Source organism: Streptopelia decaocto (genome assembly GCF_964273445.1).
Source record: "Streptopelia decaocto genome assembly, chromosome: 6".
In the NCBI taxonomy this organism is placed as follows: Eukaryota; Metazoa; Chordata; class Aves; order Columbiformes; family Columbidae; genus Streptopelia; species Streptopelia decaocto.
Genome location: NC_138660.1, coordinates 5,056,725 through 5,081,517, shown reverse-complemented (window position 1 = coordinate 5,081,517; position 24,793 = coordinate 5,056,725). Strand labels below are relative to the sequence as shown.

The following is a 24,793-nucleotide window of genomic DNA, read 5'->3' as shown; positions in this document are numbered from 1 at the left end:
CACCCCCCAGCAGTGGTGGTGGTGGGGAAGGCAGGAGCTGTGGCTGTGGGGGTGGCTGTGTTTGTGCTGAATGTGGAAGTAAAGCCCGTGGCAGTCTCATGAGCCTCGTGGCATCATTGCTGCGTGCCCACTGATGGGGTTGCCTCTCTTGGACGAGCTGGATGTGCCACCTGTGCAGTCTGGCTACAGCTCTCTAAGCCACACAGCCCTGTCCCAGCACCCCACAAGGGTGCTGAGAGATGAGACAAGGGGAAATCAAAGACGAATCCAGGCATCTGATGGGCTGTGCACCAGTGCTGGCAGCAAGAGCCATGTTACCCTGCTGCAAATTCACAGCTTCAAGCCCAGGGCAAATGGGATTCCTGGCATCCCTTGCCACACCAATGGTGGCAACTGTCAGGATTCACGGATACAGCCCCTCATTCTGGCACAGCAATGGAGCCACAGAGGGGAATAAGGACAGGTAATTCCTCCATTTATGCCCTTGGCGTGGTTCTTGGGGGCAGCTGAATCGCTGTCCCTGCTCCCTAGCAAGCAGCTTGGGGTGAGAAGACCCTGGGCCACCAGGCACCCAAACCCCCTGCTACCAGCATCATTACACGACTCCCTTCCAGTCCTCCCTGCCCCACAGGATCATCTCTGTCAACCACAGCCCCTTCCCCCCACCCCAGCAACACCGCGTCCCCCTGTGCCCCTCACTGACCTCTGAGGCCCCCATGGCTTTGTCCCTGCTGGCAGGGGAGATGTGGAGGTCAGCCTGGGAACGGTGGCGGTCAGCGTCTGCTCCCCTGGGGTCCAGCTCACGCCACCTGTGCCCACCTCCACGATGTGCTGTGCCTGGTCATTTCCCATTGATTGCCGGGTCCCCGTTGCCCTGCTGCCAGTCTCCAGGGCAAGGGGGCTTTGAACAGGGCCAAGTATTGTCACACATTTCTCCCTGCTCTGCAGAGCTGCTGCTTCCAGGTGAGCTCAGTCCCCAGCATGTCCGTGCTGCACAACCAGAAAGGGATGAGCTCTTCCAGCCTGCCAGGAGCATGTGAACAAGACCGTGCTCTTCACCATCCTCAAGCAGTGGTTTTATCTGTCCTCTGAAGGTCCCCGGGGGTTTATCACGGCACCAGAGACAAAGACAAAAAAAACCAAAAGCAGTAGCCGTGATGACACAGGCCTTGGGCAGCAGATGTGTCTTACAGCAACCAGTGGGACATCGCCTTGCAGGTCACCCTGCTGCAGCTGGCAGGGTGCTGGGGGGAGTGCAGAGAGAGAGGAAAAGAACCTCCAGCCCACTATCAGCCCCACGTGCCTACAACCCATCAAGAAGCACTAAGGAAGGGCAACAACCCCCTCTAAGCACCCTCCATCCGCTCCCCTCCAAAACTAGGGACTCCATTCTGTGGGCTGAGAAGCAGATTTCCTCCTTAGCTCCAGCTTGAGACCACCCAGCAGTCCTCCCACCACTGTCCCCCCAGCCAAGCCCAGCCATCAGCCCCCCCTCAACCAGCTGTAGCCAGAGACACCCACAGCACATATGCCCCAGTATCTCCTGCAGAAAGAAAAACCCCTGGGGCTGGACTCCAAGGCTCGAAGGGGTTCAAGGCCCTGCTGGTTTCCTCAAAGGTTGCAACATAAGGATCTGAACAAGTTTAAGGATGGAGAAAGCCTGAAGGATGAGGAGAGGAGGGAAGGTCACAATTCGCCACAGATTTGGGGCTCCCATGGCTCCAGGCTTGCTTCCTGAATTAAGAGGATCTGAAACTTTTTTCTAGAGTGTGACAGAGGCTCCTTCCCCTCCCAAACCACCCCACGGCTGCCTTTTCACCACTCGTATTAGCAGGACAGAGTAGACTACAATCCCAAAGCCCTGTTCAAAACCCAGTCTGGCTCCATCCAGCACCAAACCTGGTGCTTGGCACTGATCAAATGCTGCTTTTCTCCTGACGTCAGGAAAAGTTGTAGCCTTCAAGAGGACAAGGTCCACGCCCCAGCCAGCTCGCTCCCTTCACGGCTCAGCAAGAGGAACCAGCACTAAATTCCTCCAAACCTCAACCACGGCAGCAGCGGGAGGAGAATAACAGCCCCCAAGGGATGGGCTCTTCCACAGCTCACTCACAAAGCGTATTTAAGGGCAAACACAGCAGGACTGCAGCATTTTCAGATTTAATAGCAAGCCTGCGCTCATCAGCGTGAGCTTAGACGCGGGGTATCAGAGGCGAGAAGTGGGCGAGTCCATGAAATAGCAGAGGTGGACACGACGCGCAGCTGGGCACAACAACAGGACTAAAGCCCCAAGTGATGTCATCTGCAAGAAGCTAAATGCGCTGTGGATAAAAGGAGCCTGCAGCTAGTATTTCAGCCTTGCCTTGCAAGGCTATTTTTTGCTTAGATTGTCAAAATGTAATTACAACTAAATCCCCCCTAACAAATGCTGGAGAGCAGCAGGGGAGAGTTGTATTTAAAAGGAATTTTAAGCAGCAGCCGTAGTGGTACCTGATCGCAGCGGGGAAAACAAACCATTGCTGGAAAAGAGCATTTGGTTGCAAGCTGGTGGCAAACAAACAGCAAGAGTAGGAGTAGGAGTGTGGAGTCTTGAGAAAGAGGGATGGCACAGCCCATGAAGTGCCCTGGTCCCTGCCCAGCCAGGCGCCAGCAGGCACAGACCGCCTGAGCAAAGGGAGCGGTTTGTCACCACTGTCAGTGCACCGAATGTTTCCAGACGCAGCCCAGGACTGACACCCTCACCGCAGAAAACAAACCCTTTAGAAGACTGTATATTTCAGTTTCCTCTGCTAGTCCTGACTGCTTTCAGTCTAGGCTTCAATAATAACACAAGGAATTTGCAATTGCCCTCAGGAGGCTGAAGGTTTCCTGGTCCCCAAGGCCAATAATTGTCTCAGACACGGGCTGCTGGTTCTGTGGTTGGTACCAAATTGGTCCAAGCAGCCCCTTCTCCCGCGGGACTGCGCAGAGCAAGTCGGGTGGGAGACGTGCCCCATCTCCGGCCAGAGCCTCCCCTCCTGGGCCCAATGCAAAGGCTCTATTAAAAATGAAAGACAGTTGCGTGATTCCCCAAGGAAAAGGGGAAAAGGCTTGAGCTGTTAATGAGTACAATTAGTGTTGTAGTCAAGCAAATCAGAGGAAATAATTAGCTCCTATTGTTTCTGTGGCATCCAAACTGCAGCTCTCCAGGCAACAACCCATCAGCCCAGTCTTACCCTGGAGGAGGGGAGACAGGGGGTCACTCGCCACCCCGTTCTGGTCACAGCTTTCCTGGGCCATCACCCTCTCCTGCCACACGCACGGGGCGTCCAGGTTCTCAGATGGCCAGACTTGCAAACCTCAGCGTGCTCCAGAAGCACACGCGGCCCTGCATTCAGCCTTCCCCTGGATCCAACACAGGGTAGCACTGCTGGATCTCCGAGACAGAGTCAAGGTAACTGACACCAAACACCTCTTTGTCATCGTTTCAGAGAAGCTACATTCCTCTCCCCAAGAAACAGGGCTGGGTGCAAGGCACTTCTAACCAGGGAGTATGAAGAAGGTGCAAAGATGAAGAAAGCACCTCATTTTTTAAGCAAGATGTTACATCTCTAACTTCCCTGCCCATGTAAGTCTGCAAATATGGTGAAGTTTGGCCACCACTGGCACTTGGGGTGCTTTGCTGCTGCAGCTCAGAGGAAGATGCTTTGCAGAGCTGGCAGAAGCAGGTCTAGGGATTTACCACAGCCTAGAGAAATACCACCCACCGATTTCCAGAGACAAAAAAAAAGAGAGACTGAAAGAAACAAAGAGACCCAATAATTTATTGGCAGAGCTGAAAGGGGGCATCTGAAAACCATCGGGCTGACTCTCAACTGGGAAGCTCCTCCCAGCTGCAGAGAGATTTATAATACTGGTATCCCTCAGCAAAAGGCTCTGACGTTGAGGCAGAATCCCTGAGATCCTGCACGCCATGTAGAGAAAGAGAGGAAAGTGCTGCAAGATGCGGCCCCCAAGGGCACGTTGCTAATTGAAAGGTTGGCCTCCCGCCCCACTGCTAAAAAAAAGTTTGTGTATGACAAAAATCAGCCTCTATTGTCACCGCTGCTGGAGGGCTTCAGATGGATCCTTCCTCCAAGGAGGAGTGCGAGAGAGCGGCCCATGAGTCCCTTCAGAGGTCGGAGGGCACTGGTGGAGACCTCTCAGTGCTTTCAACACGGAGAGAGGAGCTTAGTGCCAACTCTTGTTCTCACAATGTGATTTTTGTGTTTCGAAAGCTTGAATTATCCCTGGAAAACAGAGAGGAGAAAGAGGTTAAAGGTGTGCATTCCTTCAGATTACAGCAACCCCCATTCCACCCACCACAGCTACCAGTGTTGCCATCCCAGTATGTCACTCAAATCAATGCTCATTAAGCCTCCTAAGCAGATCTGCTAACTGGACACTTTTCACACAAGTCAACCTGCTGTTCCAGAACACCTGGAATACAGGGAGAGCCTTGTTCATCCCCATTCATCAGGAAGAAAAAAGTATCACCTCCTGAGAGCAAAGCATATTACAGTCTCTGGAAATTTCCCCGATAGATTCTGGAATTTGAACAACCTGCAAGATCTCCTCCTTCCCAAACATTTGTCCTCAGGGGTTCTGCCTGGAGCACAAACATGTCAGTCCAATCTTCTCCTGACACTGTCCCTTGCACTTAGGCTTCTTTTGTCATGCTGTCAAACTTAGCTCTCTGGTTTCTCCTACCTTAAACGAATATCTAATCTGAAAGGGACGTTTCCCTCAAGTTTAAATAGAAGAGTTTCTTCATTACCTTTTACTCACATGAGTATAGCCACTGACAGGGGCTACTGACAAAGAGCAGACTGCTGGTCCACAACCTTCATTTGTATAGTCTTGTGGCACGTGGCAGCAACTGAAGATGTGGCAGGTTACAGAAACCTCTTTGTTAACGCTTACTGCCAGCCTGTGAGCAGCAGCAGGCAAAGCGTATTTACGCGTTAATAGAAAGGCAGTGTGTTTTTTTAAACTCAAATAGAAATAAATGAGATTACAAATCTTTTGAGATGATAGGTTGGGCAGCTCTTCCCATAAGAGGGCCAGGGCAGTAAGTTGCCCAAACCAAACACCTAGGGATGCCCCAGCACCTATCACACCAAATCGGCAGAGCTGTGGCAGCAGCTTCAGGAGCAAGGTGCTCTGCAGGACTGTAAAACTCTGCTTAAACCCTTGCGCTAGCACTGTGTGCCGCGAAGAGCTGTAACAGCACAGTGCGTGCCGGAACATCTCCAAGAGGTGGGCTGGAGAGCTGGAGGAGCAGAAGGAAGTAAAACACACTCTTTAGAGAGTTAAACAAGTTATTCTGCTATGACATGACACAAGAAACCATGCTGGAGGCCACCTGCAAAAGACTGGGGTTCACCTTTGCACTTGCCCGCAAAGCAGGCTGTGCTGCCATTTGTGGAACATGATTCAGGATTCATTAACTGTATTCCGGTTAATTTGCAACAACGGTTTGGTTTTCCATCCCATACTGTACTTTCACCCGTGCCATCTGCCTCAGGAGAGCAGAACACTTTGGTTAGCCCTTTTTTGGACAGGTTTTTACATTTCCCCTCCTTTTGCCTTTATCAGGGTGCCCCAGGCACTCTGCTCATCACAGGCAGCCCAATCCAGCTGGGAGCTAAATCAACTCTGTCACTGTTTTCCGATACACTTGGCACAGTTCCTGCCTTCTGAGACTGGTATTTCATGAACTGAGCTGGTTTCCTCTTCTGGAAGGCCATTTGAATGTCATCTAACAATAAAAACACTACTAGGTGCCTGTGTAATGTTTTGTAATCATTGACCCTCGTAAAAAGCCAAATCTGTGAGGAACAGTATTAACTCCACCCAGGACTTCAGAGTGAGCTATGAGAGCACTGCCTGCCCAACGGTGCAGAAGGAGCTTTTGGGATGCCCTGTTGCCCCTTACAGCTTGGCTGTGCTGGAACAGCCACGTACCACCACGGGGTGGGAACTGGGCGATGTAAAGTTTCCTTCCAGAGGGCTCCCCCGTTCTGGCACCTGGCAGTGCCGCAATCCTACTTGGCTACAACCAAACGCAATCCCACCGCCAGGCCTGCTGCAAGCCCTGGGTAAGGAAAGCTCCTGTCATGAGGGAATGGGCGCTGGAGGGGAAAAACAATCTGAGCTGTGAGGCTCACAACAGCCCTGAGCTCACCTTGGCTATTTGCTCTGCACATGGCCAGTCGCCACTACCAGAAGTAGAAGGTGGCTTCATCTCATTAGCCACAGCATTATTATTTCTAAATACAGTAACTACTGTCTGTCCTTCCTGAACAAGCTTTTACTGACAGACTAATTTATTTTGCTCCAGCCCACTGTCAAGAGCAAAGGCACGTTTGCCAAGCTCAGTGTCCATCACGCGGATGTACTCAGCATTCATTTACCACTCCACATCTGACAGGCAACCCTAGGCAGCAGACCCAAGCTGAAGACATACCTCTCAGCCTCCTGGGACCAGGTCTGGGACATGAGTGCCTTGCACAGAGGAAGGACACACCAGCACAACAGCAAATGCTGAGTGACTGGAGGCTTCGGTCAAAAAAAAAAAAAACCTTAAAAAAAATAATCATTTTGACCTTTGGGAAGGAGTCAGTAGCAGAATGGGCCCATCACCAGGCCCACAAGGGAAGAGAACACATCAGCCCGTGGGAAGAGGGTTGGAAGCTGAGAGGTATGCCATGAAGTCACATACAAAGAAAGATGAGGCCCTACCCTGGGTGTGACAGAGGGAGGGGGAACGTTCGATCAGCGGCCACTGCTGTTCACCAGGCCATGAAACTCCTCCCAGGCCCTGGCAAGCCAGAGGGAAAAAAAATTAAAAATAAAAAAAAAAAGAAAAAAACAGCACTTCACATCACAGGCTTCTTAACTTTTAACGAGAGCAGAAACATTCAATGGCGTTTGAAAGGCACTTGTCTTCGGAGAGCAAGGCAATATTCTCCGATAGCCCCAGTGGACAGAAGCATCCTTAAAACCCAGCCAAACATCTGACAGCGCGAGGCAGCTTTAACGTTCTGCACAGACATGAAGCGTTCCCAATGGCTGCTGGTGATACAGCCACATTAATACCCAGAGACAGGTATGACCCTCCCAGCCACCAATGGAGTATCTATTTCCTTTTGCTAATAAAATAGCCAATGTTACATTTTTCTGGAGGATTATAATTTTCCTTGGCTGGTTGAATTCAGCCAGTCACTGGCCTCACGCTCCACCACACACTTGCGTATGTAGTAATCCCCCCAAAAGGGGCTTCTTTTAATGCCACACAGCTTAGCTATTACAATATTCTTCAATCGGGCAGCAGAATCCAATTGTTATTAGAAAGTCTCATTTCCTATTGTAAACCTGCATTGTTAATGATGGCCCAGTAAAAATATTACAGCTTTCTGAAACGAAAATGTTTTCAGATAAGTTAGAGGGACAGGCCTAACACTGCATTCCCTGGCGGGGACCGTTACTGACGGACAAAGCTAGCAGACTGAAAAATTGCTGTCTGTTTTACGAAGGCAGCATACTGAAAGCCCTCTCAGGGAAAAGATGCTGAGGTTAATGCGAGCATGACTATTATCTTCTGGGATCAGAGACATCAAAGAACCTCATAGCTCCCCCATGCCCCGCAAAACAGCACTGGTGCCCACAGCACATGCCAAGTCATTTATGGAACACAGAGAGTCCCATGGAGTTGGAGGGACCTTAAAGGGAACCCAGGTAAGTCACAAACCCACACTGTCCTGCAGATTTTGTTGCTGGTACTGAGAAGCTACTTCACATCTTGTTTTCTGCATTGCCACATCCAGCCACTGCAACATGGCAGGAGAGACCAGAAATGGAAATCCTGTATTAGTCAGCATCTGTGCCGAAAACAGACCCTCCACCTGGCTCTTACCTGAGCCTCACTGTGTCAAGCTCCTCACCACTGTGTGTAAAAGCAGCTCAGTTTTCACATGCTCTTTCTCAGCAAAGACATAGTCCAAATGAACACAGAGTATACTGGCAGAGCACCTGCACTGTCCTCTACAAGACTGTACAGCACATACTGGCAGTCTTGCTGGGAACCCAACAAAGCGGGCATGAGCAAGATGCTTGTCACTGTAGCGTACAGCGTGGAGTTTGTGACACTGCCTTCCCAGGACAGCAAATCGCTCATTTGAAAGCGCTGGAAGCAAAATCCTAAAGATCACTGACTTCAGCACCCCCAGCACAAGCCCCGTGAGTGGCAAAGCACTCCAGCTCTTCCCAGTTCAAAACTGCTCTGACAAAACTTCCAAGAAGCAACTAGATCTTCATAGCCCTGCAAGTCACAGGCTCTTGTGAACTGCCAAGGTGATCAGCTGGTCTAAGAGAGCACTTATCTACAGCTGGCTGGGGTTTCTCCTCAGTCTCCCTCCATCCACGGTAGCTTGAAATCCTGATCTTGACTAGGATGGACAAGTGAGTAACAGTCATCCATGGGAGTCCCAAAGCTATATGGCATCTCTGGCTGACCCTCAGATGTGAGCCCTTGAAGCCCAAGGCAACGTGAGGAAGACAGCAAAGGGTGCTGAAGATGCGACAGGACAGCACGCAGGACAGCCATGCTGCATTCGTACACCAGCCTTCCCTCAACACTCAGTTGGGCAAGTACAGGGCAAAATCAAGGGTGAACCGGTCTGCAGAAGAAGGACCAAGTGATGCATCTCACAGATGATTGCTGAGGTCAGATCTGAAATTCAGCTTGACATACAGCAGTATGCTGCCTGAAGGAGAGACAAACCCTCATGGGGCTCATTCTAAGCAAGGCAGCAGCACAGAGGTCTCTAAATGGGAACCCTCCCCCAAGTCTCCCCAGACACAGCACTGTTCAAGGCCAAGAAATCTTCCAGAGCAAGGAAGACTGCCCACGTCACCCAGTCAGCACACAGTACCAGACAGTGTGGGTGCAACTGCCTCCCTCCAGAAGAAAGTTAGGGGGAAGAGAAATGTGATCTGAAGCCCTCTCAGCTGTTGAATATAGATTGGAAAGCTACACACATCTCCAGCCATGTAGTCTCTACTTTCATGTCTTCTCTCCAGCCTCTCCTGCCTTGTATTTCTACCACATTTCCACCACCCACATCTTCCCTTCCTCTCCCACAGTTCTCCCCAAATTTGTACCTTCTGTTCTCTGCAGAAGGGACACAAGGGCAGATTATTTGTCAACATAATCAATAATTTATTACCCCTCTTAAACCAAGAAGTTTCCTGTTCCAACATCCTAATAACATCATGCACATAGTCCTTCAGCTGCCAAGTCCTTCTCAGAGACATACAGAAAAAGCTCTTCCAGCCAAGTATTTTTAAGCCAAGACCCTCATACATATTATAGTACTAATTACTCCAACTATCTGCTGACTTGACTGAAAAAATTCACCAGGATGTGTCTGCTCTAATGTACCTAAACTGTGCTAGTGGGGCAAACTGCTCTCCATTTCATACCGAACAAGGCTGCCAGTTAATTTCATCTGGCATAATCTTTACGACCTGTGACGTGCCAAAGGCACAGTGCCAGACAGTCTAAGAGGTTATTTTTATGTATAGACATTTTTAGTACCTTATTGCTATCCTGCCTGCGCAGCAGTCAGATACTCAGTGAATTGATCCCCAACACTTAGGTTATTCCCACTGAACAGATGCAAAATGGAAACACTAGCAGGCTAAATAAAGCCAGCCAGAGCTGTTCTTCCACGCTCATTCCTGACCCACAACTGCTGAAACTTGCCACCCTCTCCCGCCCTGCTCATGGTGAGAATCCGGGCAGGGCTCCCTTTATCCCCACCAAGTAAGCTGGGGAAAAGAAAGAAAATGCAAAAAAAGAGCCACTATCAGAGGCTCCAGTAAAAAGAGGAAGAACAGCCACAGCTGCTTCAAGGGACTTTCCACATCACCATTGCGCAAGAAGCACTTGCTGTTTTCTCCAACCACCCTCAATCTTTAGTCCTAGCAGTTCCCCTTCAGTATTTCCCCGTGCAGCCTTCTTTCCTTACTGTCGCCTTCCCCAGCTAAAAAAGCAGACAGCGAGCTCATGGTGCGGGCCACCCTCACGACAGTCACCAGGGTCCGTCCCCTCTGCCAGCCTGCACGTCACCTCCCAGCAGTGACCACCCGCCACACTCTGCAATGGTGTCCACAGCCTCCTGCTCCCCGTGCTCTATCACAGCATTTGGGATTTGTTCAAAGCCAGTTTAGAACTTTGTGACAGGCCTGAAAACCCATAGCTTTAAAAAAATCCAGGATATTCTTCTAGCCTGAAATAATTCTTTCACATATCTGGCAGTATCTGCAGCAAAGGCAAATAGGGAAGCCATCACGATGTTGAAATGAACACATCTGAACCGACCTCCTTAAAAAGAAACATGAAATAAATAGGTAATAGTCACTTCTTTGGTAAGAGACAGGCCACCGAGATAAGGAAGCTTCTTACAAAGTCACGGACGCTTCTGAATAAAGCATACTGTGGTGATGGAGAGCAAATCAATGAATCCATCATTTCAAAGCACAGGTCTACAGAAGTGCTCTTGGACTTGTGGCACCTGGAAATATTACTGAAACTGGAGAATGGAGTGATAAATGAATTAAGCCAGTATTGCAGATAGTCAGGAGGACAGCTATCAAATGCGGAACCTCACCACTCTCCTTTAGCTTTTATTCCTGCTCTCAGACTTGAAGGAATAAAGGTGAAACAGAGCTCACTAGAGCTGGCAAGATCCAAGGCAACCAGCCTTCCACTGATGGGCATCAGACAGTGTCTGTGGGTCCCATCCACAAACCACCCAACTTCAGACAAGGTTAACCCGGCCCACACCACATAATATAAAGACAAAGATAACACAACTAGGACAGCAGCAGTGAGAAGTTCTTCTAAAGGCTTGGAAATTAGCAAGTCGATGGAAACTAGTGCTATAAAAATACAACAGAGCTAACAGAATTGGCTGAGCTCTGATGTAGCAACAAGGGACACTTCTCACAGGCACCCCACCACCAGCTTGCTGCCTCATGAAGATCTTGTCAAACACCTGACACTTCCATGGGGATTTCTCTTTTCTTTGTCATACCTCACTGCTTTGTACCAAGAACCTTGCCCCTGTGCATACCCTTATTCCTTCTATAGGATATCTGCTTGTTTCCCAGCTAAAATGTAGTCCAAGGCCATTTCCTCCAGCTGCCTGCAGTGAAATGAACCCAGTGCCAGCCCTATTAAGATCAACTATTCTTCTCATTTACTCGAGCCGTCCCATTAGTTATCAGTGGTGACTTTGAAAGGAGAGTTTTATACCCTGCTCAGCTCTCACTGCAGCAGGCACATACAAATAACTGAAGCTTTGTTTTCAGAAAAAGCAGCCTTGCTTTAGAGCTGACAGGACGATCCATAAAGTCACACAGCAACCAAAATATTTCTAGAGCAGCCAGCTCAGCGGCAGCTGCTGTGTGGCCACAGGTCTGATCTCTCCTGGCATCTGAAGCAATGCTGTGGAATTTGCCTGGGATTCCTGGACGCTGGTGCAGGTGGGAGCTCTCAACACAGGAGATGGTCACTGACCACACGGTTATTGGTGCAGAAAAGGCTGAAAACCCCAGGCAGGGCAAAAGGCTGAGACATGACCAGGCTGTAGCCACCAATATTATGCTTTCAAAACAAGCACAGTGCACCTCCAAAGGCAGCAAAAGATCATTCTTTTTTTTCCCCCCCCTTAATTCCAAACCAGAGGGAGTACCACTGTCCATAACCCACTGTCCCTGCTGGACTATGTCACCTCCAAGGTTAAGAACACTGATGAACAGAATCTATTAAGTGGTTCACTACAACCGAGTGCACCTCTCTCAGTCCACCTCCAAGGGAATGGAGAGAAGTGATTTCTCTCCAGCTATTTAAACAAGGGAGCCCACAAAATGTCACACATGTACTTTTCAGATGCTCAGCATTGTAACGTCTAAGGTACTATAAATCCCCTGGAATTAAGCAGAGTCCAAGAGATTGCTCTAGCTCTTCTAGGAAGATTGGAAATTAATACAGACTAGGCTGACCCTTCCACTGGCTGGGATTTAGGCAGCTTGTCAATATCGCAAGCAAGAGAAAGGACAAACACAGGAAAATTGCAATGAAAGATCTGCTTATCTAGCTAAATGCACAAGCCCCACTACTGACAGCAAAAAGGACAGAATGCAGAATAGCTCCTTGGAATAGCTGTGAAGCAACAGATACTTTTCAAACACAGCTTGGCAGCACCACCATTTTCTGAAACAAAGGGGGCTGCAGCCTCACTGACAACTCATGAAAAATGGTGTCTAAAAACGAGTTAACATGAAATGCAACATCACAAAAGAAATATATGAATCCTGAAACACAGGACTCAGGTTCCACAGTGAGGGGCACACTAGTAATTTCTACAGAAGCATTCATTTACAGTGTGTCAAAAGCTAATCCGGGTCAATTCACTACCTAAAAGTCAAGGTTTTGAGAAACGCCTGTTCTTTTCTTGCTAAGCGTGCTCCCTTCCCCGAAGCCCAATCAATGCCAATCAAACCCTGCACATGAGCAGAGCTCTAGTGGAGAGATGTGGCCCATACAAATGAAAAATGCCACAAGCCCCCCTAGAAAGGCAGCCCTGACAAAGGCTCTTCCATTAGAGCCTTTCATAAAACACAGCCAGAGTGTGAATATAGAGTGCTGGCTAGAAAGCTCTCCTGAGTCATAAATCACATGGTACATGCACAGCATAAGTGGAGTTTATTCATGACGGACAGTATTTCAACAGGGCTTGATAGATGGGCGAGGAAAAGAAGTCAGACTTTATGGAGGATAGAAATAGTTACACAAGAGATTCTTCATTAGTGAGAGATCCTTAATGATATGAAGCATAGCCAAGCAGAGTCAGACTGAAAGCTGGGGCTGTCCTGTTCTTCTCCGTCAACAAAACAGGTACCCTCACCTCTCTGCAGTTGCTGCCACTAGGCGAGAAAGGCACAAGTCAGTCTACACGTCACTACATAGAAACTCCACCAGCAAGCAGTTCTGCTCTGAATTTACACCAGTGCCATTAGAAGGAGATGTTGGACAGCACGGCAATCAGGCTGCTGCAGCTTGGGGCAATGGAAAAAGAGCTCGCACGATCCCCCTGCATGGTGGAAGGTGAATTGCTTAGACCTACCTCACCAGGACACCATCAAACCAACTCCTGACTATCTCTCCTACACACAAAATAATAGTTGGGAGACAAGTCAGCCCGCCCCTGTTTAAGAATTGCTCCCAGCTGTAATCTGAGCTACTAAACTTCATTCCTCAAACACCTGTTATTCCTGGACAAGCTCATTTTGCACCACACGTCAGCAGCACATAATGAAACTTCCATGCTATGCAGGAAGAGAGGGCAGCAACCATGGCATGTTACACTGTCGCAGGGAAATACGACCACGACATTGGATGCACCATCACCCAAGGCCTGGCACCTGCCAGAGCAAGAACAGCTACAAACATTGCCATAGCAGCATTCTCAGTCCTAGAAGTCCTGGTGGCAACAGCTTATAAGGGAAAGGCCACATCGTTTCTACTCTGAACTTGCTACACAACCAACCACCACAGCTTTGGACAGCTGGGTCAGGACACAGCTTCTCTGCAGAGACTGAGAAGTCAAACACCTCCCACCTCAAAGCTGCATCACCACAGTCCGCAGTCTGCTACTGCTGAACAGGAGTAAAATATCCTGTTGTGTGTCCACACCAGCACTTTGCTATCTCATAACGCAGACACAGAGTCCATAGTGCCCTCTCCTGGCAAAAGGTGCATAAGAAACGTTACTGGCAAAAATCATGAATACGAGAGTTCAACAGAAGTGGGAACTTTCAGAAATCAAATCTGCATGGAAAGTTAATAATAATAATTTTTCCTTCCTTTCTCTTTCCTACGCGCACAGTGGGGAGGGTCACATGGAACACTAGATGCCCACAGGCACTTCAAACAAGACCTCTGTGTTATTGCTGGTGGCCCACACTCAAAATTGGCCACAACTGGAAGCTACTTGTCTGCTACAAACAGGACTGATCTCACCAAACTGTTTGCCAGCATGCTGATGACAGGGTGAATATGTCGAATGGACAAGTGAGCATAATGAAAGCAAGTAATGAAAAGTATTTGTACCCTGATTATGGGCTAGATGAGAAAAGTCACTGCTCTATCAATGTCTTATTAATTTGTTTCAATTCTTTTTCTGGGTACACCTTTTCAAGCATTAATTTAACCAATATGACCTAATCAGTGTACTGGTTTATAACACACTTAAAAAAAAAAAAAAACACAGAAAAATTACATTATTCATCTCTAATACCTACATATGCAGTTTTTCGTCACTTTGTGGGAAATAAAAGTCGCCCTGAATGGCCTGGCATGGTAAGCAATAATAGGTTTATTTAAAAATACAGCTGTCCTCTCTGTGTACCGTGATCTTCTAGTCTTGTTAAAGAGCCTCTGTCACCCAGGCCTGGAAGACTTAATATATGACGTTTATTATGATTAGAAATCATTTGTACAGCACTGTAAATTCACACAGCACTTTCCCAAGACCATTTATAAGTCTAATGGCACTATAAATCCCCGTTAGCTTCCGCACTTTATTCCCTAGAATCTCTATTTATTCAAACAATCTCGTCCCCCCCACTGCAATCTTGTCTTTGAATACATCAAGCCACAGTCCCACACTGGGCTGCACATCTCTCCCAAGTGACAGGCTGGGTGGATTGCTAACAAAGCTACAGACTATACACTTCAAAAAAATAAGGTTTTACTACTAGAACCAAATGTCCCTAACAACAGCACGATAATGACACAGATATTTGGCTTTTGAAGTGCCCTGGCAACAATTGCTGCTGTTTGTATTACTGTTCACAGTGAACAGCCCCAACATACGCAAGCACTTCTCTCAGTTCTTGCGATCTGCATTAAATTGCTCAAGCATGCATGCAACCAGCAGCAAGCCCTCCCCCTGCCACCACACGTACTTGATGCTATCGGTGTGTGTTTTATATTCCATGATGGTGTTGGGAGGTAGGTTGAGCACTCTTCGTAACGTGTCGCGTATCCGGGCTGTCGTGGCCTGGTCGCTGGCTGTCTTGTTCCATATTGAGATAATATCCTCCTACAGAACAGCAAGGGAGGGGTAAGCAGATGGTAGTTTTTGTAGCCCAGCTTCCAAATGGAAGTAGATGCCAGTTCTCAGAAGTGCTTACCTGGAATCGGACAGAGACGACTGCCCCGCAGATTTCTTCCCCCACCATAAACTGTTCTCCCAACATTGCCAGAATGAGATTCTCCCAGCATCGTGACGCTAAACCCTTTCGCAGACGGATAATCCATTTACCTCCATTTTTGTTGGCATCATCCTAGAAAGAGGGGAAAGAAATCAATTTGTTTTCTTCTAGCTATTTTTTCTGCTTCCCCCAAGACAGCAAAGCCACAGACGTGGCAGGTATTGATTGGGTGGGGCAAGAGACAGAATGGAGGTATTTTCAAGCAAAAGCATTTCACTTCTCCCCCATACAAGCAGAGACAGATGTATACTGCTTTGAATACAAAGTACTTGAAACAATGACTCTCAGCATTCCAAAGTTCTATGCACTGAAGACTTGAGCTCTCGTGTTTTGATCCCACTAGAAAAGACTTAGCACCAGCCTGCCAATCTGCACACAGAACCAGCAGCAAGGATCCTAAAACTATTCCTAAACCTGAGACCAATTCCCCCTTCATCTAATCCTCTCCACATGTAGTTCTGCTTGTAAAACTGGAAAAATCCCTTATCACAGAACATGGAAGGCAGGGAAAGAATTCACAAAGTGATATTTAAAAGCAAAGTAAAAATTGATAAACACTTTCCTTCCACATTTCCAGGAATGGGCTCACAAACTGTGCTAACACAGAAACGACCAGTTTGTTCTCTGGGAGCCACTGATATTATCACACATCATACAGCTGAATGTTTGTTCCAAGACTGTGGTGACTCAGGATGATAATCGAAAATGAGGGGATAAAGAAAAAAATTACACTAAGTCCCCAGTCTGTCACCTCAATATTGTGATTCCATATGTTGCACCTGAAAAAGTGCTGAAGACTGCTACAGACGCCCCTGCTTCACAGAACGCACACCTGTGTGAAACAGGAGCTCCTCTTCTGTGCAGAACCCTGTGGCACGCTCTTGTACAACACTGTAGCTGGGAAATCTTACACGGTGAGAGAGGAACAAACTCCATCCGAAGCCAAAGACAGGGGTAGGAACAAGACAAAGAGGTGGCAGTAAGGAAGGGAAAGGGAAGACAGGTCTAGGACAGAGAAGAACAAAGGATAATGCAGAGGGGACTGCACAACACAGGACATCCCTGGCCAAATCACCAGCAATCCCCTCTGCTAAGATGGGACACTCCTTAAAGATGCCAGGCAGGGCAGCCCAGGCTTTAATGAAACAAACGTAACTTCACTTTAGCTTCAAAGACTCTTTAAGGCTCAGATAAAACAAAACACTTGTGTGCTCTCAGAGACAGCAAGTGCTAACGAAGCAATCCTGAAGCATCCTGGAAGTGCCAGCATAGCAGCAGCATTCACCAGGCTCCCCATTTTCATGCTAAAGCCTGAGCTGAAAGCAGAAGGTGTCGGCTCTGGACAAACCCCAGAGCATGAGAGCAGCCACATGCAAGCTGAGGAATCTAAATCAACACATTCCAGGAATGTGGCATACTCCCATGAGAAGCAAACTACTTTGTCATTAAGCATCCTTGTTTTCCAAGCTGTGAACATCACACTGTAAGAATTAAGCCACCTAGGCTTCAGCCTTTAAGCAGGGAGTTGGGTTTAACTCCTCAAACTTTCCACAATGACTAATGGGGGTCAGAAGAGAAAATGGTATTGCTCAAAATATTTCAAAGGGGGTTCAAGCAGGTTCAAGGCTAGAAAGAGAACAGTGATTGGGAGGCAGATGCTGTATTGCATGTTTTATGGTTATTGTTAGTTTTCTTTCAGGTTAAACAAGCTTCGGTTCAGTCAAGCATTTGATTTCCCTTTACCAGAATAATAATAATGATCTGCAGCCCAGTAAATCACCAAGGAACATTATGTTTAGTGTTTCTGACTTTACCCAGAAAAGGCACAGATGGATCCAGAAAAGGTAAGAGCTACATATATGCACCTATGCGCCTAAACAATGACAGCAAGCAAGGATTAGTTTAGGAGGGAAAAGTGCAGAAACAAAGCCCTGCAAAGCAAGCAAAGGGAAGGTCAGCAGCAAGATTGTGGGTCCTCTTCTATAAATACAAGAAGGGAGTGGAGCCACAAGTGAAAAACCAAATCTCTCCACCATAAAATGCCTACAGAGAAACACTTTATAGAAATTCCAGTAACATTAACTTGTGGACTCTCTGGTTGACACATTATCAGAGCAGCTAGCTCACCAGGAGTCCAAAGAGGGTTAAATGTTTTATATAAATTGTATTTGCAGTAACTGGCTATAAAACACCTTGCTTAAAATAATTGCCAGCTAGGGTCACATATAAATTTCTTAGGACCAAGCAGCATAATTAGGTGCTTCGGAGCAACACATAAAATCCTCATACTGCGATGGTATTGGTCATCGCTGGAAGCAGGCCAGGAACTGGAAGAATGATTTGCTGGGCAGAGATTTTTTTTTTTAACAGATTTGGATAGGAATGAACAGAAGCAAATTAAATGCCCTGAAACAAAAAAAGCAAAGGAAGTACAGCTGTAGGCTTTAACCATATGCACCTCTTCTTTGTCTGGAAAAGGAGGGTTCATTTCCTATAAGCTTTGTTGAATTCCATTTAAGAGGTCCAGCCCTTCTAGATGAAAGCCCCATACTGCTGTCACTGGACAAAGCCATAATAAGGGGCAAGTGTCTATATTAGGAGGCACAGAGCTTAACTGGGGTCCCCTCCACATTGAGCTTCAGGCAACATTGCCCAGAGATCCTCTGGACCTGCAGGCAAAGGCAGTTCCACAACCTCTGTGGGAGTGCAGCTGGCAACTCTATCATCTCCCCCCTCTGCCAGCAGGTCACAGGACTGCTAGGTGACATGGGACAGAGCCTGAGGACAAGTTTACATGAAAGCCAGAATGAAATACTGCACCCAAGAGAAGCCTGGAGTGCCATTTAATGACCAAGAGTCCCTTTGCTGTGGAAGGTTCCCTCTAGAATACTCTGGGAAAATACCAAGGTAGAAATGAAAGCTCCAACTCACCTCCCACATGGGTTTGATCCCTTCTTTGAAAAGATGAAAGTCACTATGGCCTGTCAGGTCCCCGGGACGTACCATGTGACTGTAAAACCGCCAGAACTGCTCCACCTGCAATGACATGAACCACACAATGAGGCTGCTCAAACTGTTAACACCCAAATTCCCTACAGAAACAGGCTTCCCTTCCTCCGCCAGCTGGCCAGAGCCACCTTCCCTTCTTCTGTTCTATTTTCTTGTCACAAGGCGGTTGATCAGGATACCCAGAAGGCAGCAGTAGGATCAGAGCTTGGGAGTCTGTTCCTGGCTGGCTCCATTACCAGATGACCGCTTGAAATATTCAGCAGGTGCCTCCAAAGTTACTTGGTGGTTGTCTGGAGAAATCTGTGCTAAGATAACTGCTGCTCTGGAGAACAGTTCCAAACATATCTTGTAAATCGTATTGCCCAAGCTTTCAATTAGTGGGTATACATCAAGTGTATAAGCTACAGCCAAGACTCTCTACACCATATATATTAGCCTGGCATTAACCACAGTACTCTGCAATCATGGAGGCTGCAGGAGCCTCCAAATGAGACATTTTTGTATTTAATTTTACTGTATCCAGGTTTTAAGACAAAAGACACATTCTGGTGCTGTTTTAAGATCTTAAGGCACCATTCAGAGCTTTCACCTAAATACCTCTTTATTTCCTTTTTACAATATGCCATGGTACACTTGGACCACTTCACTTTGACCAGTTTCCATTCCAGAACCCCTGTGTTTACTTCAGACAATCTGACTGGAAGACAAGGGAATCATCTTTTCTAATTCTTAAAAATAAGATGTTTATCCTTTGAGATTCTCTGGATGAGAAAAGAATTTAGAAAGGCTGGGTCTTTAAAACAAACAAGACACTGGAAGAGATTATACTAATTACTACATTTTAAGAGGACTCTACTCAGGAAGACAACAGCTATTAAGCAGACCAGCAGTGAAGCTGGAGGGGTCAGACACCATCCCAAGTACTTTATCAGAGACCTTAATGACTTGGTTAGCACTTGGAATTCTGCTCCAATCTCTGACCTCTGCCATCCAAGCAAGAATTTGCTTTTATAGTCAATAAAATTAGGAAGCAAGTTAAGGTGGGGTCAGAAGCAATCTATTTCTGTTAGACAGATCCAAATGCAGTGTGGAAATAAATTCTTGCACTGAGCGAATAGGTCCTTTAGCAGTTAGAATTCAAAAGCTCTTAGAGTTTACCACTGAAAAAAAAATAATAAATCTGAACCCAGACAATTCTTTCTGAATCTTGTTCTTACCCCTCCTTAAAGAGATCTTGGAACCAAACACATCACCACATCTGCTGGCCAGTTTTTCTCCATCCTAACTCAACTCTAACACTTCCAACCTATGGAAGCGACTACAAATTCTTTGCAGCAAAGAGCAAACAACAGAATGAGTTAAGTTTTTCCTCTAAGGAGCTAAATAAATCATTGTTAAGTCTACACTGATTTAACAGACTGAAAAGTTACTGCAGGATCATCATGCAGCAGCCATATTTTTCATTCACTGAGCTAAAAGTACTTGCTCACACAAGGGAATAGCAGCAGTGACAGCCCACAATCCAACAGGCTTAGAGTTATTCTTCCCCCGCTTATCCTGTGTGGATGCAATAACACAACCCAGCTGCTTGGACAGGCCTATTTTTGCAGCCTCCAGAAGGGATAAAGGGATATTGTTACAAATTCTCACATTACAGCATACAGAGATTTACTGGTGGGCAAAATTAACATTTGCAAGGGACCCAGGAAAATCTGGACAAAGTACTAGATTTACTACAAAACCACTGAGCCGCCAGACTTCCCAGCCTTATGAATGGTATTGTATGTGGTGCCTCTACAACAGAGACATGTTTTGCTTATGTATCTTGGGATGTTAATGACAGCTTTACACTGCCAGTACCATGCAACAACACCACACTGCCTTTCCAGGATACGCTCAATTTATTCCACAGGGAGTGGAAGGGAAACAGGACCGCAGTTTGCCTTTTAATGAACTTCACTGCAAACTGCTCCTCAGTCATCACTTCCAGAAAGGCAAAAGACAATGTGCCAACACCTCCATAGCACCCAGAGAAACTTCCTTTCTTCTCTTGCTCACCTGTCAAGTTCTGCTCCAGCCAGCACATTTAAGCTACATGAGAGTTCTTTTCATTTTCTATGATTACTTCAGCTACTACCACTACTGCCAGCCCAGATTTCTAGCACAGGGCAGGGAACTCTCAAGGCACGTCACCTGCTGTAGGCAATTCAAGAACTCCTACGCAAGTCATGGAAATTCACTCGATCTCCTCTGTTCCTGACAGCAAGAGCACAGGGGTAAGCCAGCCACGACGGCAACATGATGCCCAAGGGACACAAGGACAGCAGGGATATACTCACGGAGGCAAAGGTGCCAATCTGTTTGATGTTCTGTTCGTAACTCTGCGAGCTGGTTGGCCTTCCGGGTGTTCGTCTGGAGTACCAGAAGGTGTAATTGTACTGCAAGGGGTGCTCAGCTGGCCCTGGGACAACAGCCTGCAGAACAGAAAAGCATCCTTACCCCTCCACACTCCTCTGAAGGGGCAATGGGAAAAATTACACTCACAGCATCAGAAGTCCATATGGTCCTGCCCTCACAGACTCTAAACCAAACAACTGGTCCTCATTTTTACAGAAAAATAGTATCTATTCTTTTTCTGAAATGGACCATTAGGCTAATAGCAGCTGACTACTATAAAGAATACTAGAAATTTACAGCACAGAGCTAACTAAGGAAATAATAAGTTAGCTCAGGAGAGCATCACAGAAAAAGCAACCCTTGTAATTTGTAAAGGCAATATTACTAATTTTACCTTTAGTCCTTAACTATTCCTATTTCAAAGAAGAAAAGAGAAACTAAAAAGGACATGAGTTAAACTTTTTCAAATTAAGAAAAAAAAAAGCCACTCTCATCCTCTGGAAAGAACAAAACCCATTTATACTAAACCATGATTCAAAAGTAATTATAACTCTTTGGTGACACCAGTTCCCTTAAGCAACCAACACCCTGACAGTCTGGGAGGATTAGTCTGTCTTGGAACTAGTTATGTAAGCTTTGGTAGAACCCATGGCTAGCACTGGACAGTGATCACTTTTCAATTAGCAAAACATCCATTTCTGATTAAAAAGACTTCTAATAAGCATAAGAGAGGCTAATGAGAGCTCATTACCCGAGAGTCAAAATGGACCGGAAAAAAATCCCTCAAAAGCCCTCATATTGTTTCACTTTAAATTGTTACAGGAATAACTAGGGTTTAAATCGCTACTCTCTTCTTGTCTACGGTAAATTTGAAGATTGAATTACTTTAGACAGACCAGCTTTCCTAAGCTAACATAAAAAAGCAGGATGAATTTATGCCTTCTTAGCTAGCCTACAGTACACTCACTGAGACCCTGTCTTAAGAGTTATTTCAACAGTGGCACAAACACAGCCTGGTAAACCAACTGCAAGCCACGACTCCCCTGTCAATCAGTCCTTCCCCTATATGCTCTTAGAAAAAATAAAAATGGGGAGAAAAATAGAGCTTTATTTCTCATTTCTATTCAAAAGCCTGGCAAAGCACCAGCTGCGTTTGTGAAGGGAACACTCATCCCTCAGATTACATACTTCCAAAAACTATGTCAAATTATCCAAATGTTAATGTAGCCCCTCTGTCTTCATTACAACAGTAACAGTGCATTAAGCAACCACAGCCCACCAAGACACACTTTCCTTATCCCTGAACTGAGGACACCCCCACATTGTGCCCTAGTGACAGAACACAGGTGCCAGCATTGTACCTTCCTCTTAGTCGTACTCTGTGGTTTTTCTCGGTCATTCTTTTCCTTCTCACTGTCTTTCTGTGTGTTATTTTCCTCATTCTGGTCATGGTCTCCGCTATCATCATCTTTCAATCTGATAAAGAAAAAGAACACAAAAAGTGAGCCTTGCATCTCGCAGCTGAGAAGTTTCGTACCAAGCCCCAGCAGTTTCTGCTTCTAAGCACGAGGGCCACCAGCATTTGGAAATCTACACTTGACAACCCACACAGTGAAAACTATTACTATTATTAATACTTTGCATAGACCCCATCACAGGAATTGTAGTCACACGCTTTGAAGCACAAGTGAGCAACAAAATTACTTTTAGAACAACTACTGCCAGGGTCCCTAAACTACTCAGGAGGCGAACACGGAGACCCTTCGGTGTCCCTGACTCCCAGGGTCCCTAAACTACTCAGGAGGCGAACACGGAGACCCTTCGGTGTCCCTGACTCCCACCCAGCTCCCCGCGCCCCTGAGCCGAGCAGAGGCAGCCCCGGGCCAGCAGACACCCCCAGGTCTCTCCGCCCTCCCCAACCCCTGCGAAGGGCCCACGGCCGGCCCGCGGCTCCCCGCCCCGTCACCCGCACAGGCTCGCGCCGCTGCCCGCCCCCTCGGGCCCGCGTCCCCTCAGGGCCCGGCAGCAGCACCCGAGCGGGGCCGGGCCGGGGCTGAGCGCGGCCCGTGACTCATCGCGTCCCGCCCGCCCGGCGCCGAGGGAGCAGCGCGGAGCGGCCGCCAGGGAGCGGGGCCGCGCAGCCCCCGCAGTGCCGAGGATGAGGGTGCCGAGAGGCCGCGCCGCCGACTCACGCGTCGAATTTGTTGTTCATCGTCGCTCGCCGCCGCCACCTCCGTCCACCTCAGCGACTTCCGCTCCGCCGAGTCCGACCCCTAAAGCCTCCCGCCGCTTCCGGCGAGAGCCGCCCCGCGCTTCCCCACGGCGGCACAAGCACGGGGCAGGGCGGAAGGAAAAAAAGTACGCTCCCCGCCGCCATCTTGGGTGTGGGCGCTGGGGAGGCGCCCACCGCGGTGTGTCCGCCATGTTGGGAGTGGCACGAAGTGAGCCCGCCGCAGAGGCGGGAACCCGCCGGGAGGTGCGGCCGCGGGTCGGGTCGTCACCTCACACAACGCCCAGACACGGCAGCGCAGCTCCCTCGCTGAAGGGACACAGCCGGCAAGCTCAAGCACCCTGCCATTTTATTCATAGTGTTCATTTGTCTCTGGTAGATACAGTTCCAGGAGTCAGTCGGTCACTCTTTAAGGGGTCTGCCTGACTCACCTCCTGTGGTGACAGACAGGCCTGGACACCCCTCAGCTCTTCCTCCTCCCTGCAGGGCAGGCAGTCTCCTCACACTTCATGGATCCCGTTACTCCATGAGCACGGAATCTTCTCATTAGTATTTTGCACACCTATGACCCATAATTTCTAACCAGAAAATGGTTTTCTGACTTCATGTAGTTTCTGCTTCTCCAACACCTTGTGATGTGGAGAAAGAGAAAATCCACAGCCTGTACAGCAGGAATATGAAGAAAGGGTGTTCAACATATGTGAGTTACTACGTGTTCTCTGCTACTATAGTGTCAGGGTATATTATTTCAAAACACAGTAACATGATGCTGGTACTCTTATTTTACTATTTAGAATCAAAGGCAATGGGTGTCTAGGCAACATCCCTGAAATCACAGAAATATGGCAGAGCAGGGAAGAGGGGTCTCCCAAGCCCCAGGTTAAATATCCCTACCCCAGAATTCCCATCCTGGTGTTTTACAGGCTCAAACCTGTGTTCATAATCTTAGAAGATGTAGAAGATTATTTAGAAATAAATATTAGCAGAAATAGTTTAAAAACTCATGAAGAATTTCCTAGTTGGTTGCAGGAACACATAAATGAGATCTGTGTGCTCTGAAGGCCAGCAGTTTACCACAATATTTCAGAAAGGGCGTGTTGCACAAATTGCTGTGGAGACCTGTTCACAGATAAACCTCACGGGCTGTTTCCTCTGCTGGCCTCTGGGTCTCTGCTGATGTCAATATTAGTAAAAGATTTCTAATGCCTTCCAGGAGGCAGTTCTTAGTCAGCAAATGGATTTCCATCCCCTGCCTTCTGGAGGACCTTTGATCAGCCCTTGTTTTCTCACAGGACAGGCTGGCATTCTACCACAATTGTGGTTAGTTTTACTGGGAAATTCAGACACCAGCTCACCAGCTACTCTTAGTTTCTTCTCCTCAAGAAAGTGAAATTGCAGCAGGTCTCCAAAATCAGCACCTTTTTTTCCCCTCTACCTAGAGCTTATTATTGGAATGAATAAAGATATTTGTGGCAGATCAGATGTTAAGAAAGTCTTGGCATGTGGGACAGTCACTGTAGGAGAACTGTGGGCAATACTGAGGATGCTTTTACCTGCAGAAAACAGAAAAAGGCTCCTCTGTTCACAAAGTTTCCCTCCTTGTCTGGGAAATCGCCAAGGTTAAAGTGTCAAGGACTCTTCTGCTGCTCTTGATCATAGGAAACAGAAAATACATTGAGGGAAATTCAGCTGTCCTACTGAAAGACAAAAAGAACATAAAAAGATCTTCGTCACAGAGTCAAAAACTGATGACATAAGTTGCCCAGATATCAATTGCTCTCTTGAAATTGCCCA

At 47.4% G+C, this 24,793-nt stretch overlaps 1 protein-coding gene across 2 annotated transcripts; it reads right to left on the bottom strand.

Moving 5' to 3' along the window:
- Positions 1-3,778: 3,778 nt before the first annotated feature.
- On the bottom strand, positions 3,779-23,081 carry EIF4E2 (eukaryotic translation initiation factor 4E family member 2). 2 transcript variants are annotated; one of them, XM_082056646.1, is made up of 8 exons: positions 22,962-23,081; positions 22,131-22,245; positions 20,712-20,846; positions 18,295-18,399; positions 15,283-15,435; positions 15,055-15,191; positions 6,760-6,838; positions 3,779-4,265 (listed from the first exon to the last, which is right to left on the bottom strand). In XM_082056646.1, the coding sequence occupies exons 1-7, from the start codon at positions 22,979-22,981 to the stop codon at positions 6,793-6,795; spliced, it is 711 nt and encodes a 236-aa protein (XP_081912772.1). In that variant the 5' UTR covers positions 22,982-23,081; the 3' UTR covers positions 3,779-4,265; positions 6,760-6,792. The 2 variants fall into 2 exon arrangements, with proteins under 2 accessions (XP_081912772.1, XP_081912773.1); XM_082056647.1 differs by lacking the exon at positions 6,760-6,838.
- Positions 23,082-24,793: the final 1,712 nt, after the last annotated feature.